The sequence below is a fragment of the Megalobrama amblycephala genome, linkage group LG7, assembly GCF_018812025.1.
Source record: "Megalobrama amblycephala isolate DHTTF-2021 linkage group LG7, ASM1881202v1, whole genome shotgun sequence".
Classification (NCBI taxonomy): Eukaryota; Metazoa; Chordata; class Actinopteri; order Cypriniformes; family Xenocyprididae; genus Megalobrama; species Megalobrama amblycephala.
The window spans coordinates 31,760,347-31,777,450 of NC_063050.1; the positions used below are offsets into that span (position 1 = coordinate 31,760,347).

At 37.7% G+C, this 17,104-nt stretch overlaps 1 protein-coding gene across 1 annotated transcript; it reads left to right on the forward strand.

Annotated features, from left to right (window-relative positions):
- The first annotated feature begins 3,564 nt into the window (after positions 1–3,564).
- Positions 3,565–16,890, forward strand: irs2a (insulin receptor substrate 2a). The gene is made up of 2 exons (XM_048197081.1): positions 3,565–7,461; positions 14,588–16,890. Exons 1-2 carry the CDS (start codon positions 4,116–4,118, stop codon positions 14,590–14,592), a joined length of 3,351 nt encoding a protein of 1,116 aa, XP_048053038.1. The 5' UTR covers positions 3,565–4,115; the 3' UTR covers positions 14,593–16,890.
- Positions 16,891–17,104: the final 214 nt, after the last annotated feature.

A 17,104-nucleotide genomic window follows, 5' to 3' on the forward strand; every position in this document is an offset into this window, starting at 1 on the left:
TGTGTGTGTGAGTGTCTCCGCCGTCTCCCTCCAGTGCATCTCTCCTCCAGCATCTGCAAGTTTGAAAAGGACAGTATTACATTCCATTCATCTCTCAAGAACCACATATCTGCTTGCTATCACCCAGTGCTCTGCCTATTGTGAAATAAAACTCACCTGGTTTGCTTTTACCTCTGTCTCCGTGTCTCTGTACGTAACATATATATATATATATAATATATATATATATATATATATATATATATATATATATATATATATATATATATATATATATATATATATATATATATTTATTTATTTATTTTTTTTGTTTAAAATAAGTATATTAATAGCACATATGAATAAACTTCTTTTTGTAAACAATAACAAATACAAAAAAACCAAACAAATTAATTAGTTATTATGTGCATATCCATTTGGTTCGAGTCCATTTTATAATAACACAATAAGCCCCCAAAAGCTGTGGTTTAAAGTGACCATTGTAAGGCATGATGCATAGCATAACCTCCTGTTTTAAAATCACTGCAAACCATGGCTTCATGGCCTTATTCATTTTATAAAATGATTACTATTTAACTGGCAAGGCTTCATAATATAAAAACACAAATGTATGCTATAAAAATGTAAGAATTTATTGATAACAAATAATAAGTTACACATAGACACAGCAAGACATATGCAGCATGACGGATGCAGTAATACTGATGCATTGAGGTCACAGGTCAGTGTTTATATAGTATTTTATAACAAATTTGAAAACAGCCGAGCCTATCATAATCAAGGAATGGAACTATCCGTTTCATTCTCAGCATGGAGATAATTAAACCAACATACACTGTGGATTTTCTCTTTTTGAGTGTCTTATAAATGTATATACAAGTACGTCTTGCTTCACCCACACTCCAAGGATGTACTGTCAAACTTTTGGTCTCCAGGCTATTATCTCAAAGTAGACAAATACAACAAGTCTTGGGTTAAAAATACATCCAGCATCCCAATCTGCTTTTGGTAGGTCCATAATCTATGCTTGGATAATTAGCCTAATTAGTGGACCGTAAACAAATTTGAGGAAGAGGAAATCACCTTTGTCCAACATAAATGAGCAGGAGGATACAATGGGGTTGACAGTACTCTAGATAATTCCGTAAGGAAATTTTAATGTGTGTGTATGTGTATAGATGTCTTGCTGCTTAAGTTTTTGGGGAATATTTTTTTTAAAGCAGAATTCAAATTTGCTGAAAACAAAAGTTATTGATGTATTATTACATGCTCAACATTACATGCAATTAATTTAAAGTGATCTACTACAGTAAAAAATTATCTTCAATATTCAGATCATCGACATTGGTGAAGTAAAGTGAGCAAAACAATTATTAAAAAGCTTACACCTAATCCACCACCCCATGCCCAGTTAAAATATGTTTTTGTTTTTCTATTCACACCTGAATTATCATGATTTAATTTCTTTGACAAAAAAAAAAAAAAAACAGTGATGAAGCAAAACAAAACAATTAATTTTACTTTATTCATTAATATTTAAATAATTTGAATTGAATATATTTAGATTTATTTTGTTCTTGTTTTTTTTTCTTTGTGTATGGCTGCTGCTGCTATTTAAGTGATGTTGTTTAAGAGGTCTTGTTTGTCATAATAGTAGTCAGATATCCAGGCTAAATATAAACATAAACATATATAAAACAAGATAAATGATTCTTAAAATAAATGCTGGATTTGCAACACCACAAGTTTTTGTTACAAATTAAACATTAATAAATGTTCCTCTTTAATATATTTAATTTGTAATTTGTAAAAGTAATAGTTTTCATAGAATTTCTGTGCAATATTAGATCATGCATCTATTTAAAATGTCAGTATAAGTAATGTAACAAAGTAGGACCATGTAAATACAAAAAGACATGTTGCTACACTGTTTTTTTTAAATGTTTTCATTTTCTTGGCCCAACATCAGCTCACCCCATCACATAGAGGCCTGCAGTCTTGCCTAAGTAGATTTGTTGTGGATAAGCTTTGATCAATGGGCTTTATTTACTTTATTTCAATGTTGTGTAAGATTAGAGACCCCTAATGCCTCAAAACACATGCTATTGTGTGATGCAAAAACATCAGATCAGATCAACAAACAACAGCACAACAGAATCTGAGGAAAATGCAACATGACAGCAATCATTCATCTGAAGCTCGTTTAATCCATAGGATTGTTTGCATGCGCGTGTGACAGAGAGTATTAACAATAGACAGCTGCTCTTTTCAGAATTGGGGTATAAAGGCCACAGATCTTTCCTAGGTAGATCAGCCATGCTGTTAGTATATAATCTTCTTTAAGGGACAGATTATGAAACCAATCACAGAGCCGCATCCAGTAGCCAGTGAACTCCTGCTGGATAAACGGGTACTGGTACAATGATCGTACCATTGTATTGTATTATTGTACCACTGTATCATCGTATTATAAATTCAATGCCATGCTTGGCAAATAGCCTCCAGTTGCATCTAGATGTTAAATCCCAGGATTACACACACATTCATAATAATAACAATGAAATCCACAGACTGAAGTGTTGTTCTGCTTTTATTTTATGAGTTAGCTGCAAAGAACAAAATGCTCATTCTTGTAAAGGAAGAACTATTCAGAAAAATGTTATGCAACAGTTATAGCAAAACATAGACGTTTTTAAAACATATCTCAGTGGTCTTTGATGTGACACCATTTCCTGGGAGCAGAAAAGCAGCAGAGTCATAAGACATTATTATTATGTAGCCCATTATTAAAATAAATACGGCTATAGTATCCTTTAATATTTCCTACTCAAGTAAGCTGCTGGATAAAATTTGGTAGCCTACATTACTTATATCACAAATGCTCATTAGATTATTTATGAAATGCAGTTAGACTAATATAACAAAACTAAAGAAGTTGGTACAGGCATTTATATGCTCAACTGAGAATAGAAATATTAAGACCACACAAACATTTGTCTGTGGTATATGTGTAGCTACAGCTACAAACTTGTTGGTCTTACAGCAATGCTTGCATAATCTAACTAAATGCAAAGGTCAATTTTAAACTTGAACTATAAACCATGATGCAATGATTTCAATGGATGATATGTATATTCTTGTATTGATACAAATGACCAAGAGGTGGCGTATTTTCACTTCTACGTGCTGCCCAGTTAATTTTTTTCTGGAACAGATTAATTTCTGCCATTCCAGAAAGTTCCTAGTCTCCCTAAAGTACGGCTGTAGTATCAAAACCAAATAGGAGTTTATTTAACAAACCACCTTTTCGATGGTTTCAAACTAATTATTCCACGCTGAAAATCCATCTGGCACAACGAATGCGAGATAGTATACATTCACTAAAAAAAACTAGATGGAATGTTTTAGTCCAAACCCTTATGTTTCTATATTTTACAATGTGTAACGCACACGCTAGTTCACAGGCACTGTTGCTGGACAGGGACACCCGAGTGTGTAAAAATAGACCATCATATGCGTTATGTAACACGCAGCACGCGCACTACGACTTCACGCTTGTTTACAAGTTAAAATGGACTCCATGCCTCGAACTTAATAAATGACATGCGTTTTCTCACTCCCTCACGTACGTATTTTCAGAGCCTGACACATTTTTAAAATGAACATTGGGTCTGACTAAATTATAATTCTGAAATAGGGATCTTCAGCTGTTTCTGTCGCCATCGCATTATGTTAGGAAAGACTCGTTTATCGAATGTGTTTGAATGTGTCTGTAGGTTTGATTCATTTCCAGGTTAAAACATGTCGACTGGAAGGCCTATATTATGCTTATATTCGAAACTAGTTTATCTGCGACATAAAAACACGTTTTACTGTTAACCAGGCGCAAAGTCTCTGCAGCACCGAAGTGCGTATGTACAGTAGATGTGTCATCCACACAGCGCTGTTTATTTTAGGAGGAGGGGAGAACAGCTTGTGTGAAGGGGGATTTGCCTATACTACGTCACGGATTTGTCAAAATACTGTCAATCTTTTCGCCTGGCCAATGAATCCAATGAGCAACTCCTTCGTTGGCTTGGCAAGTACGCCTCTTAAAGATCGCGCCGCCTTATATGACTGTTTTTTCTTCACTGTTCCAAGATGGGCTGTGTATAACGTCACATGTTGTTTTTTTCTTAAGCTCAGTCATTCTGAGTGAGGAGTTATTTGCTCTGAACAAACAGACGTCGCATGGTGAAACAGCGCTGAAATCTCAATTTCTCGGATATTTAAGTTTAAATCTCTTTTACTACGGATGGATAACAAGTTCTAGAAACTTAAGTAAATACATTGTAAACGCAAGTATGGCAAGTCCGCCTCTTAAAGGGGGATACTCGTTATCAAATGACAACATCATTCATTCAAACAACATCAAAAAATGTGGATACCTCAAGAAGCAAAAACATGGACATCGGCGCTATTTTGTTTTGAAAGATCAGAGTGACGGACTCCCTGCGCGGCTGGAGTACTATGAGAATGAAAAGAAATGGAAAAACAAGTCCGCTGCAAAAAGAGTAATTTTTCTCGACTCTTGTTTGAGCATAAACAAGCGCGCTGACGCGAAACACAGATATTTGATAGCTCTCTATACCAAGGACGAGTATTTTGCTGTTGCTGCGGAGAATGAGCAAGAACAGGAGAGTTGGCATGGAGATTTAACTGATTTATTAAGTAAGGGAAAAATGTGTGACAGCTCCGTTTCTAGTTCGGCATCATCTCTGGTGGGCTTCGACGAGGGAAATTACGGCGTGATTACACCAGTGAATGCTGCGTATAAGGAGGTATGGCAAGTTAATCTTAAAGCAAAGGGACTTGGGCAGAGCAGAAATATCACTGGAGTTTACAGGCTGTGCTTATCAAGTCGGACAATTAGCTTTGTGAAACTTAACTCGGAGGTGGCATCTGTGACTCTGCAGTTGATGAATATACGCAGATGTGGGCACTCTGATAGCTTTTTCTTCATTGAGGTTGGAAGATCTGCCTCTACTGGACCTGGAGAGCTGTGGATGCAAGCAGACGATTCTGTGGTGGCACAAAATATACATGAGACCATTTTAGAAGCTATGAAAGCGATGAAAGAGCTGTCAGAGTTCAGACCACGCAGCAAAAGCCAGTCGTCGGGATCAAATCCCATATCTGTACCGACTCGGCGAAACCTAAACAATTTACCCCCTAGTCAGACAGGGTTGGTGAGGAGGTCAAGGACGGACAGTTCAGCAGCCACATCTCCTGTCACCAAGTTTTCTTCTTGTCGAATACGGACAGCGAGCGAAGGGGAAGGTACCATGACCAGGCCAGTCTCCATATCAATATCTGAGAATGGAAGCCCGACGACTGTCGGCCGGAACCACATAAGCAGATCTAACACGGTGTCTGTGGGCTGTCGGACATCAGAACCTTCACTGCTTCATCACAGCAGGTCCATGTCAACGACAATGTCCCATTCGCCTCCATCTGCTGTAAGCCCACTAAGTTTGTCCTCAATTAGCATGAATGGTTCCATCTCATCCACAGCACACAGACCCTCCAGCTGCAGTGGTTCTGTTTCTGGGTCACCAAATGATACTGGCTCTGGCTTCCTCTCGTGTGACGATTACAGTTCTAGCCCAGGGGATGTGAGGTACAACCTAGTAAACAGGAGTGACACACCTTCTTCTCTTTCCAGCACACCACCCTCAAGAGAAGCCAGTGAGCCCCATGGTTATATGGTGATGGACAGGCCATCCAACTCCCAGAACAAGATGTGGCCAAATAGCAGAGATATGTTGGAGGTGGAGACATACAGGAAGAGGACGTATTCTCTGACAACCCCGCGACAACAGGTAGCACACTCCCAGCTATCCTCAGCGTCACTTGATGAATACATGCTGATGAGGGCTGCAAACAGCCACTCTGGACGGAGCACAAATTCTGCATCTCCTAAGGTCTCATACCCAGAAGATTATGGGAACATTGACATTGGCTCTAACAGTAATGTGGCTGATGATGGCTACATGCCCATGACACCAGGCATGGCACCTCAGTATGCCAAAAATGAGCACTACATGCCCATGAGTCCCATGAGTGTTTCAGCACCCAAGCAGATCATTAATCCAAGGTCACATCCTCAGCCCACAGGCAGTGGCTGCACTACTAACTCACCCAGCAGTGGATCTCTAGAGGATAGCGGGTACATGAAGATGTGGTCTGGATCCAAGTTTTCACTGGAGAGCTCTGATGGGAGAGCTGTGAATGGAGAATACATGAATATGTCACCGACTGACACATATGTCTCGCCCACACCACCAGATTTTTTCCTGGGTCAATGTGAAACAACTCAACGATCCTCCCCATCTCTAAGACAGGCACCTAAACGGGCAGAGGATGACCAGTATGTTTTGATGAGTCCCCAGAGCCAAAATCCAATAGAAGAGGCCAACAGGGTTTCTGCCCTGCCCCCTCTCCGTCGCCCTGATGGCATGGCACAGAGAGCAAGAGTCAACAGACCCAATAGGTTATCTTTAGACACTCTGAGGATGCTTCCCAGCATGACTGAACATCCTCTCCCTTGTGAGCCTAAAAGCCCTGGTGAGTACATCAACATAGACTTTGCTGCTGCTACACAGTGCTCTTCTCCCTCTATGGTTTCTGTGGAAAGCCAGGCCTCCCTGTCCAACCTCAGACAGGGATCCCCCCTCTCAGACTACATGAACCTCAATCCGAATTCACACTCTCATAAACTGAGAGAAGCACTCAGCAGTCCCCTGGATAGAATGCCAGAGTTGGCTGAATGCCCATGCCCAGCTGATGAGGGGGCTTATTTCCTCAGTGAACGAAGAAACTCACCATGCTCATCTGGCACAGGTAAAGACAATTACACTGAGATGAGTTTCAACAATGGTCCCATCTCACCTCCATTCCTGTCTGAGAATGATAAGAGTGCTTCAGTCAGCCCCACTAGCAGGGTTCAAAGGCTGAACCTGAGCGACCAGGGAGTGTCAAAAGGAATTGGTGCTTTCTTGTTGGCTGCCTCCTCTGTAGACCCAAACGGAGGAGCAAAGGTGATCCGAGCAGACCCTCAGGGCCGGAGACGGCATAGCTCTGAGACTTTTTCATCCACCACCACAGTTGCACCTGTCTTTCCTTCTTTTGCACACAATGTTAAGCGACACAGCTCTGCCTCAGTTGAGAACGTCTCTGTCCGAAGCAGTGAAGGTTCTGATGAGGAGTACGGGTCTCCCATGTGCAGAGAGACTTCAGCTGGTTATCAGAATGGACTTAACTACATCGCCTTAAACCTCATGGAGAAACAAGAGATGGGCAATTGTGAAAACCTTGTGGGCTTCAAGACTGGTGGTTGCTGTAAAGCTGGAATAAATGGATTACATGCAACTCCATATGTGTGTCTGGGATTCAAAGAGACTGCAACCACTGTACAAGGTGAGTTCAGATGACGTGATGGGCTGTTATGATTGAAAAGAAGACTGGCATAAACTGGTAATAGATGAAAAGATGATGCAGTATTCCAAATTAAAATTCTTTATATATATATATATATATATATATATATATATATATATATATATATATATATATATATATACTGCAATATTTAATTATACTATACTATACTATACACACACACACACACACACACACACACACACACATATATATATATATATATATATATATATATATATATATATATATATACATATACATATACACACACACACACACACACATACACACACACACACATAGGCCATGTTTCTATTAGCATAAAATGTTTTTGTGTGTTTATTATAACTGTAAATGTGTATATTTTAGGATATTTAGGACAACTGCATCGAAATTATACTCACACAGTACATAAAATAATGAAACAAAACACTAGGGCGGAACGATATAAGTATGTAACTCAAAATATTTATTGAGGTTTGCACCTCTGGCTATTTGTGACATTATATGGGGCGTTTATGGTGTTGATAAGGTGTTTTTCATTCAGAGGAATTCCAGAGAAATTTGAAGCATGAGAAACGTGACTATCTGAGTGCCCGCGCGCGGTAAACAACGCAACTGCGCAGGCACTATGACGCTGCAGTATAGAGCGGTGCGCGCACACTTGTTTATTTACCCCAAACTAGATCTAACCTGGCTTTTTACAGACTGAAGTGCGTTAGCGGTTAAACATTGAAATAAGGTTTGTAGGCTTGTGTATAACGGAGCTATTAAATAGAGCTGTTATCAGGGGATGGAGCATGATGCACTGAGGAGAGAGAAATGTTGTTTTGAGGCTCATTTGGCTCACATGCGCAGCAGTGTTTTCGTTCAAGAAGACTATAGCCTGGTCCGTCCTTTCCAAGAAACTAATTTCCGTTTACTTTGGGTGCTCTAAGTCAGATCTGTTATCATTCACATTGTATTCTTAATTCTGTTATGCCCTGTTTATTCAGTCAAACCTCATAAAACCTCATGACATTTCCCATTAACATGGACACTTATATAAGGTTAAGAATTATTCCCATGTCAGATAGTCCTCACACATGACATAGGCCCTATTTCCTGCAAAAGTGCATGTGTTAATTTGCTTACTTGAATCATATGTAGGCGTGTGTGAGATCAAACGCCTGTCACAAGCCGGAAAAATATGCTGCTCTTAATAAAGTGCTGTGCCTGGGGCTTATTCCTGTGCACTGTTTTTGCAGTACACAGAAGATTGAACATACCATGTTCTGAGACACGTACTGCAACATCATCTGGTTCTCCCATATTTCCATAACGCCTCAATTGGAGGCAGTGTTGTGGGCCAAAATTATCCCCACTGGTTAAAAGGCTGTTCATGGCTGGTAGTTTTCATTGCAGGCAGCCTGCAGTGTAAACATCAGGCAAAGGAGGGATAGTGGACAGCACAGTGAGTTTAACTCTTTCTTGTCTTGAGTATTGAGCCTTGAGAAAACAGTGGGCAGGAGGAGGTGGGGTAAGAGCTTGTTTGCATTTTGTCTCTGAAAAAAAAACATGTGCAGCCATGTCTATGGGTTGGCTGAGCAGAAGAGGGAGGGCCTGATGGAGGCTTAAGCCATGTGCTTCAATCAGGAGGAAAAACAAGCCAGGTGGTTGTTTGTGGGTCGTTGTCAGGTAACAATGATGTTTCACGCTTGGAATGCCTTACTGGGCAAAGGTTGCTGGGAGAGGCGAATGCTCACTTTTTTCGTTTCACCTTCAGCTTTAGTATTGGTCTCTCTCTCTCTACTCACTGCCAGGCCACATAATAGCATACAGTGTGTTGACAAGAACCTGTTTTTAAATCAAAGTGGCAGGTGCTGTCAAACATAATGATTCTTTCATTTCTGTTTGTCCACTAACTCTGAAGCAGTTATGAGTTTGTTTGGTTACACTTTATTTTACAGTGCCATAGTTACATTGTAATTACTCTAATAAGTACTGAGTACTATTAATTAACTACATGTGCTTACTATAGAGTTACATTTAGGGTTAGGGTTTGGTTTAGGGTTAGTTACTTGTAATTATGCATAATTTACTGTTAGTACTATAGTAAGTACATGTAGTAATGTGTAACTACAGCACTGTAAAATAAAGTGTTACCATTTTTATGTGGAAAAAATTTCAAACAGCTCCGGTGAAAACATAGTGTATTAATTAAAAATTGGTATCATAGTTAGTAGTGAAAGAGAAATCACATATAGAAAGAGAACAGGTGCCTCATTTCACAAAATTACCTTTCAAAAATCATCCTGCTGTGATATACCATGTTATAGCATGGTATCACATTAGTGTACTGATAGTGTTTGATTCTCTGTTGGATTTATCAGTAAAAATGTACTTGAGCACAGGAAATTTTACTAGGGCTCGCAGTGAAATTGGCTTGGTTAATAGGTACCCCCAATTCAAGAGATTGCGCCGTAGGTGGTTGTCTATCTCCTCTAATGGGTTTATTATGTTGCCCTTGCACATACATTACTGTGCAGAATTACTAAATGTGAATGGCAATAAATGGAAAGAGTATTTCCATAAAAGAACAACGAGAAAAGAACAAGCACATGCTTGTTCATTCACACACACATACATACAGTATACTCAGACATCCTAGTATGGCATGGCATTTACAGTTGACCTTTTAGTATGATACTACCAGTTAATGAGATGTTAACATTTTTAAGATAACAGACCTTTGAAAATAAACATCAGAAGAAAATTAAACATTGTTCAAGAATTCACAAATTCATCTGTCAATAGGGATTCTTTGCAATACAAAATGCTATAAAAAATAAATTTTGCTAAAGGAGACTTATCTTGACCAAGTCCTCAAGAAGTTGTTTTCAGACATTTATTTCATAAGAAACTTTGATATCACTTTACTTTAAGCCTTTATATACTGTATAATGCATTATAAAAGCATTTAATGCATTAATTATGCCTTGTAATGCACCTTATAATGCATTGTATGGTCTCATGAATTATTGTAACAGTTATAATATCATAATAATACTTATCTATTCATTTTTAGTTACATCTTCTATTTTTATGCGTTGGGTACAATTATTTATTAAAAAATATAATGCATTATTATGTACATAATGAATACCTTTATAATACATTATACACAAAGTAAGTAAAGAGTTACCGAAACTTTTTTTCTCTCTTTTGCCCACTCACGCTCTCCTTCTCTCTGGAATCATACTCCTTGAGGAGTTTGTGTGCATTTGCGTGTGTGGCAGATGGCTGAGCAGAGAAGGGTGTGGGGCTGTGTATGTGTGTGTGTGTGTGTGTGTGTGTGTGTGTGCGTGCACCTGCCGCTCCACTCACAGCAGGTCTGTTATCAGGCATGGCAGCAGCACAGACAATACACTAATGACAGCAGGCCATCTGCTTCTGCCCCAGGACAGTGGCTAGTGCTTGTCCCTTCAGCCAGAGTGGGGCGGGGGTGGGGGAATGGAGAGCTAGAGAAACAGTGATAGAGAGATAAAGATCAGCAGCAGTTTGCAGAGGGAAAAGAAAATGTGAAAGTGCTATGCTATTCTAGGTGTCTTGTAAATTCTACTAGTCGTAGTGAAGTTCTTCAGCAACAAGCTGCCTCTCGATATTTCAGCCAAACAAATTTTACATATTGCTACTCTAGCATCATTTTTGGTCACAGGGAAGTGCATCCACCCTGCTGACATGTTTACCTGTTGTAGCTTATCCACATTGTGTACACAAAAACACTGCCACAGTCAAAGTGTGTCATCATCCGAGAAGAGCTAATTAAACATTACTGTTTTTTTGTTTTGTTTTTTTGGTTGTTTTGGCTGAAAATTTTTGGTTGCTGAAATTTCGTTGCATCACTAATTTTAAGGTGTGAAATGGTACAGTTTATATTTCAGGCTGACTGAATGTGTATGAACAGCAGAAAAGATCACACTTGCACACAAACGTTTTTGTGTAACTTCAGCACAAGGACAGTGAGTGTGTATTTCAGAGAATTTAGTTACTATTATACTATTTCGAAACTAGACTCTCTCTGTCTCTCTCTCTCCCTCACATTCCTGGTGCCAGGTTATAGAATAATTTCTTACTTTTTCACAGTATGTTGTTGTTACTTTCTCATCCCACATTTAGCTACTTAAAGAAACAGTTATTTACAACTTTACAGCTTAATATCACTACGTAAACACCAGTCAGTTACCATAGAAAGTATTTATTTTTTATTTATCAAAAATGATAAAGCATGTATTATAACAATACACTAACAGAAGAAGGTTAGAATGCCTACTCTTTCTGTTCACTTCCTTTATGATTTATTTCTTTATTTCTTTAAATGCTGTCTGCTAGTGAAAAGAGTTTTCCAATATATTGACTAGTTGTGTGAGTCTAAACTGAATATTTGGCCAGACATTTCTTTGTTTTTTTTTTTTTTTTTTTATTAGGGGGTGCTTAATGTCAGCTCCCAAGACTTTGCATCTCTAATCTGAGCTCTAACTTTAACCACGCTAAGATTTAAGCAACAAAAATTGTTAACCCAAGCAGTTCTCTCAGATTCTCCACCTCTGCAGAGCTGGCTAAACTAGGCCGGGATGTTCCCGCCTGAGATAGCCATGTCAACACTGTCAATGTTACCCACATTTAGCCAGGAGCGAGAGGAGATTACTCTTAGGGGAGAGTGGGGGATTAGACATTGTTCAGCGGCTTGTTTTGAGGCGGATGAAAGGAGCATTGACTGAGACATAGACAGTCATTCATGCAGGTTCACAACAACCATGTCCTCATGCAGACGTCACAGCATTTCCGGGATGGTTTTGCATAGCCTCATTAGTTTTTGCGTCTCTGATGATTATAGGCCTAGATTTTAACCCATTGCAGTGGAAAGTTTTTTAACCCTTATTAAATCCACAGCTTAGACACTTTCTTAGAGGACTCAGTTGCTCTCTTGTTCCACAGTTGGAGGTGCTGTGACATCCCTATCTAGTGATGTGCAAGCTAGTAGAGATGCTATGTCATGCGTGTATTAAATCAGCATTGCGTGACTTTGTCCCTGTTCCAAGCATCACTCACTGCTGCCTAGAGCTTTCAGCATTACACACTGCATTATAGGCTGCAGACATGGTTGTTGGTACCGTTATCACGCAAACCCTAAATCTCATCATCTGAATAAAAAGGGAGGGTCACCATCCAATTCATCTACTTGCATGCAAGCCTGAGCCTTTTGGTCTTTAATGACATCCTTGCAACTCATTAGCCCTGAAACATATTGGAATTTATGTAAATTGCTCAGGATTAAATTAACCAAAGTTTTAAGCTTTAAAGGATTAGTTCACTTTCAAATGAAAATTACCCAAGCTTTACTCACCCTCAAGCCATCCTAGGTGTATATGACTGTCTTCTTTCTGATGAACACGATCAGAGATATTTTAATAAACATCCTGACACATCCAAGCTTTATACTGGCAGTGAACAGGGTTCACGAGTATGAGCTGAAGAAAGTGCTTCCATCCACATCCATCCATCATAAACGTGCACTCCACACGGCTCCGGGGGGTTAATAAAGGCCTTCTGAAGCAAAGCGATGCGTTTGTGTAAGGAAAATATTCATATTTAGCAAGTTATGAAGTAAAATATCTAGCTTCTGCCAGACCGCTTTCCATATTCAAGTTATGAAGAAAGTATAAACTGGCGTCGTTTCAGTTACACTTTTTCCGTAAGTTGAATAGGGAAGGCGTAGGATGTAGCGTAAGCTTTTTGAACTGCAAGTGTTTTACACTTTCTTCGTACATTGTATACAGAAGGTGGTCTAGTGGAAGCTAGATATTTTACTTCATAACTTGACATCACACAAGTATACCCACAGACAATGCTTGGTTGATGCCTTACATTCAACGTTAAAATGCAGTTATTTATACTGTTTGCTACAATTTGAATTCAAATTAAATTCAAATTCAGGAACTGAACTGGAATAAAAAAAGAATTCTCATTTCAATGTTGAATGGTGCACAACCCTGCTGCATTGACAAAGTTGCATCTTGACCTCACAGTTACTTTCATTTACAAGTGACTTTATTTCATCAACTTTTTTAACAAGTCAGGAAATCTGGAAATTTAATATTTTAGTCTTTTATCTAACAGATTCCACCTCTCTATCCTTGACTATATGAACTCACTCCACATTGTCTTGAAGTAAGTATATTAAACATTCCTGAAGAGTACAGTCCACTTGAGAAGTCCACTTTATTGAAGGATTATTGACTAATGTTCCTATTTTGCTTCAAGAAACAAATATTAAATGTTACACAAATATTTTTGCTCCTGCCATTATCACTGGCTGCATTTTATCTCCCATTCTCCATCTCCTTTCATGTAAAATAAGAGTCTGAAGTGCTTTGCCATCATTTTAACCATTATGTAATTCATACCCTTCAGGATCACCCCAGACCTAGCAAAGAAAGACCCTGAGATTTCCCATTTCTTTGGTCTGTGACTATAATTCCAATGAGATTATCAGGGAATTATATCAGGATTAGCCCATCTGTGGACAGTAGATGATTAAGACTGCTGCTAGCGCCATCCCTCCTGACATGGTACACTTTCCCTTGCTTATCTGAGAGAGGTTTAAATATGACTGTGCATCATGGGTTAATCCCTCATGCTAGTCAGGAACTGTTGTTAAAAAACTGTTATAAAAAGGGAGGTGCATTTAATGTCATGATCTGACATCCAAATAAGATATGAGAATTCTTTTATTTTTTCTGTGTATGCATGTTGTTTTATTTTAGAAAACACAAGTGTCAGAAGGTATTTTGTACTGAGCGAAGAAAGAAAAAGATCTTTGTTGTGAGTTGGGGCATTAATTGTGTTTTGACTGCTCTAACACAGTTTTTTTTAATGGGTTCAATTCATAAAAATGGATTTATAAATGTTTAAGGTGCTTTATGGTTTGACTTCAGAGGTTCTACTTATAGTGCAGTTTTTCCTCAACACACTTTTTCATTCTCTGCATTGCTTGTGGTTATATTTTTTGTTCAAATAGAGCTTTAAAGATATCTTCTTTTTTTCTCTCTCTTACTTTCAGATTGAGCAAGAAGCAGAGTGCTGGTACTGAGGGAAAGTGGAAGCTCAACCAGTAACTAGACTTGACTGGTCTGGACTGGACTATGCTGCTGTAAACGAACTGTGACCTTTGCACCTCATCCTAATGCTGAACGTCAGGCGGCTGGGTTGTGATTATTCTAGTGAGGCCACTTTAACATGCTACTCCTGTTTCTACCATCTGTACCATTTTTTTAGGATCTGCAAAGCTGCTGCTCTGTTGGTAACAAGAGTCATGAAACATACATGCCACTTGCATGTTTGAACTTTTATTAATGTTGTTGATGTGAACACTTTGTTTTGGGGTTCTTTGAATTCAGAACATTGATTGGAATATAGTTTACCCTGAAATCTGTAATCTTCATTTACCTGACATATACAACTGTAAGGTACTTATTGCCCTATCCTATGAATAGCTACAATTGTGGCATTTTAGTCAGTTTAAATGATGTCTAAAAGATTTCCACAAGTCCTTTCTCAGGAAAAGACTTGTACTGATGTACGCAATTTAGAAGAGATAAAAAATTCTTATTTTTTCCTCCAAAATTGAATGTTCTCACATGACCAATCCAAAGCCTTACTCTCTCTGTTGGCAAAATTGCGACTACTTATCTGGACCTAAACAATGAGAAAATATCAAAATATGTAATATTTATTGTATTCACTCTATTTTTCTAAATATCTAGTTTATTAAACAATTACATAGTAAGTTGCTATATAAGAGTTTTGATATGCAGAGTGTCTTACCACTTAATCAGAGGTGGTTATTGCACATAATATTTAATAACTACTCAAGAACATATTATATTTATTACCAAATATGGTCGACCTTTTGCTCCTGTTTCCTCAGATTCAGTCACTTTCTCACCTTGTTGCGTAAATCATGGCCATTCCCTGTTCCTCTGCCTCAAGAATTGCATTCAACAGTAATATAAAATATGATATAACAATGACTATTTCCCATTTGCGTAGAAATAGCATGGATAAAGACACATGCACTACACTAGATGATATCGATGCACAGAAATTTTGACCACAGAAAATGCCATAAGACACCGCCATTGGCTAAAGCAGAAAGAGTAAAATGGAAGTTATGTAATCTCTTGATAAATATCATTAATAGAACTGATAGTTTTTTCCAGACAAAGGCTAATTTAAAATGAGAACTCAGTTTTTTAGATTTGTGGGTTCAGAATTTGGACAAGAATTTCTGTTCCTTTCTGTGCATCTCTACTTGACAACAGTTTAATAGTTGGTGACTGTCTTAATCCGCTCACATTGGCTCTCTGTTGATAATATCGCAGTGATGTCTCATTCAACTAGATTGTAACACATGACGTGTCTGAATGTAGAACACAAAACCCTCTTACACAGTATGAGTGAACAGATTAGTGGGGCAGAAAAAATGATCACAACAGGAGTAATTTTAGCCATTGTCTGCTTTTCCCTGAATGTTGTGAACTAAATACAAAAATGTGATCTGCTTAACATTTTCATGACATTTAAAATACTTCTCCTCCTACTACGCAATAGTGTCTTATATAAAAATACTAAGCAAATAAACTGCTAAGCAAATAACAAAATGCAAGATACTACGCATTGCATTGGTGAAACGTGATTTGTTCAAAACTTAATAAATCCCTTATCTAAAAACACATGTATAGCACTGATGTAGACGTGTTGATGCTTTTTTTTATTTTATGTTTAAAGTCCTAAAAAAGAGTGACACATGACACAATGCCACTTTATTGTGTAATTTCTTGAGGTAATGGTACTCATTCTACTTGATTCTTAGGAAGGTCTTGCTTCTTGGGTAGCATTCATTCACCCTTTGTATATGCAATACTTACAAATCAGATTAGTTTACAAAGTGGAACCAAATGTATAAATATTATGTTAATATATTTGTTAAAATATTTTACAGAGATATTGAATTTATGCTGTTTGTACATTTCTTTCTGCCAACTTTTAAAGCTTGTTTTATTTTGCTTTATGAAAAAAAAAAAAAAATATATATATATATATTCAACAGTGTTCTCAAAGAGTCTAAGTATAAAAATAAATATCTATTGTTTGTATGTATCAAAGGGTAAATATATTTTCAATATTTGCCAGGTTTAATTGAACAAGCTGTGTCTTCCATTGTACAAATGTCACATACTGTTCATTGTTATGCTGTTGAGAAATCATTTAAAATATCCTAGATGAATATTGCTTTTGTTTGTGTTGCAAAAGATAGTCACATGCAATAATACAAATAAATATTGTTATTTAAGGAAAATAAAATAACAGTTTTATTTTTTATTTCTTATATCCTTTCTACAAAACATGTGAAATAATAATAATAATAATAAAAAAAAACTAATAGAACATTTAATGATGCAAACGTATTATATAAACACAGTATTTTTCAATAATTCCCACCTCTTTACTGACACTGTGTCCCTAAGCTTGAGGGCAATAGAGGAAGGAACACGCAGTTCATTCATAAACAAGTCGA

What these genes read in the sequence shown, in the direction of transcription:
- irs2a (XM_048197081.1), top strand. Translation starts at nt 4,116, where the DNA reads ATGACTGTTTTTTCTTCACTGTTCCAAGATGGGCTGTGTATAACGTCA.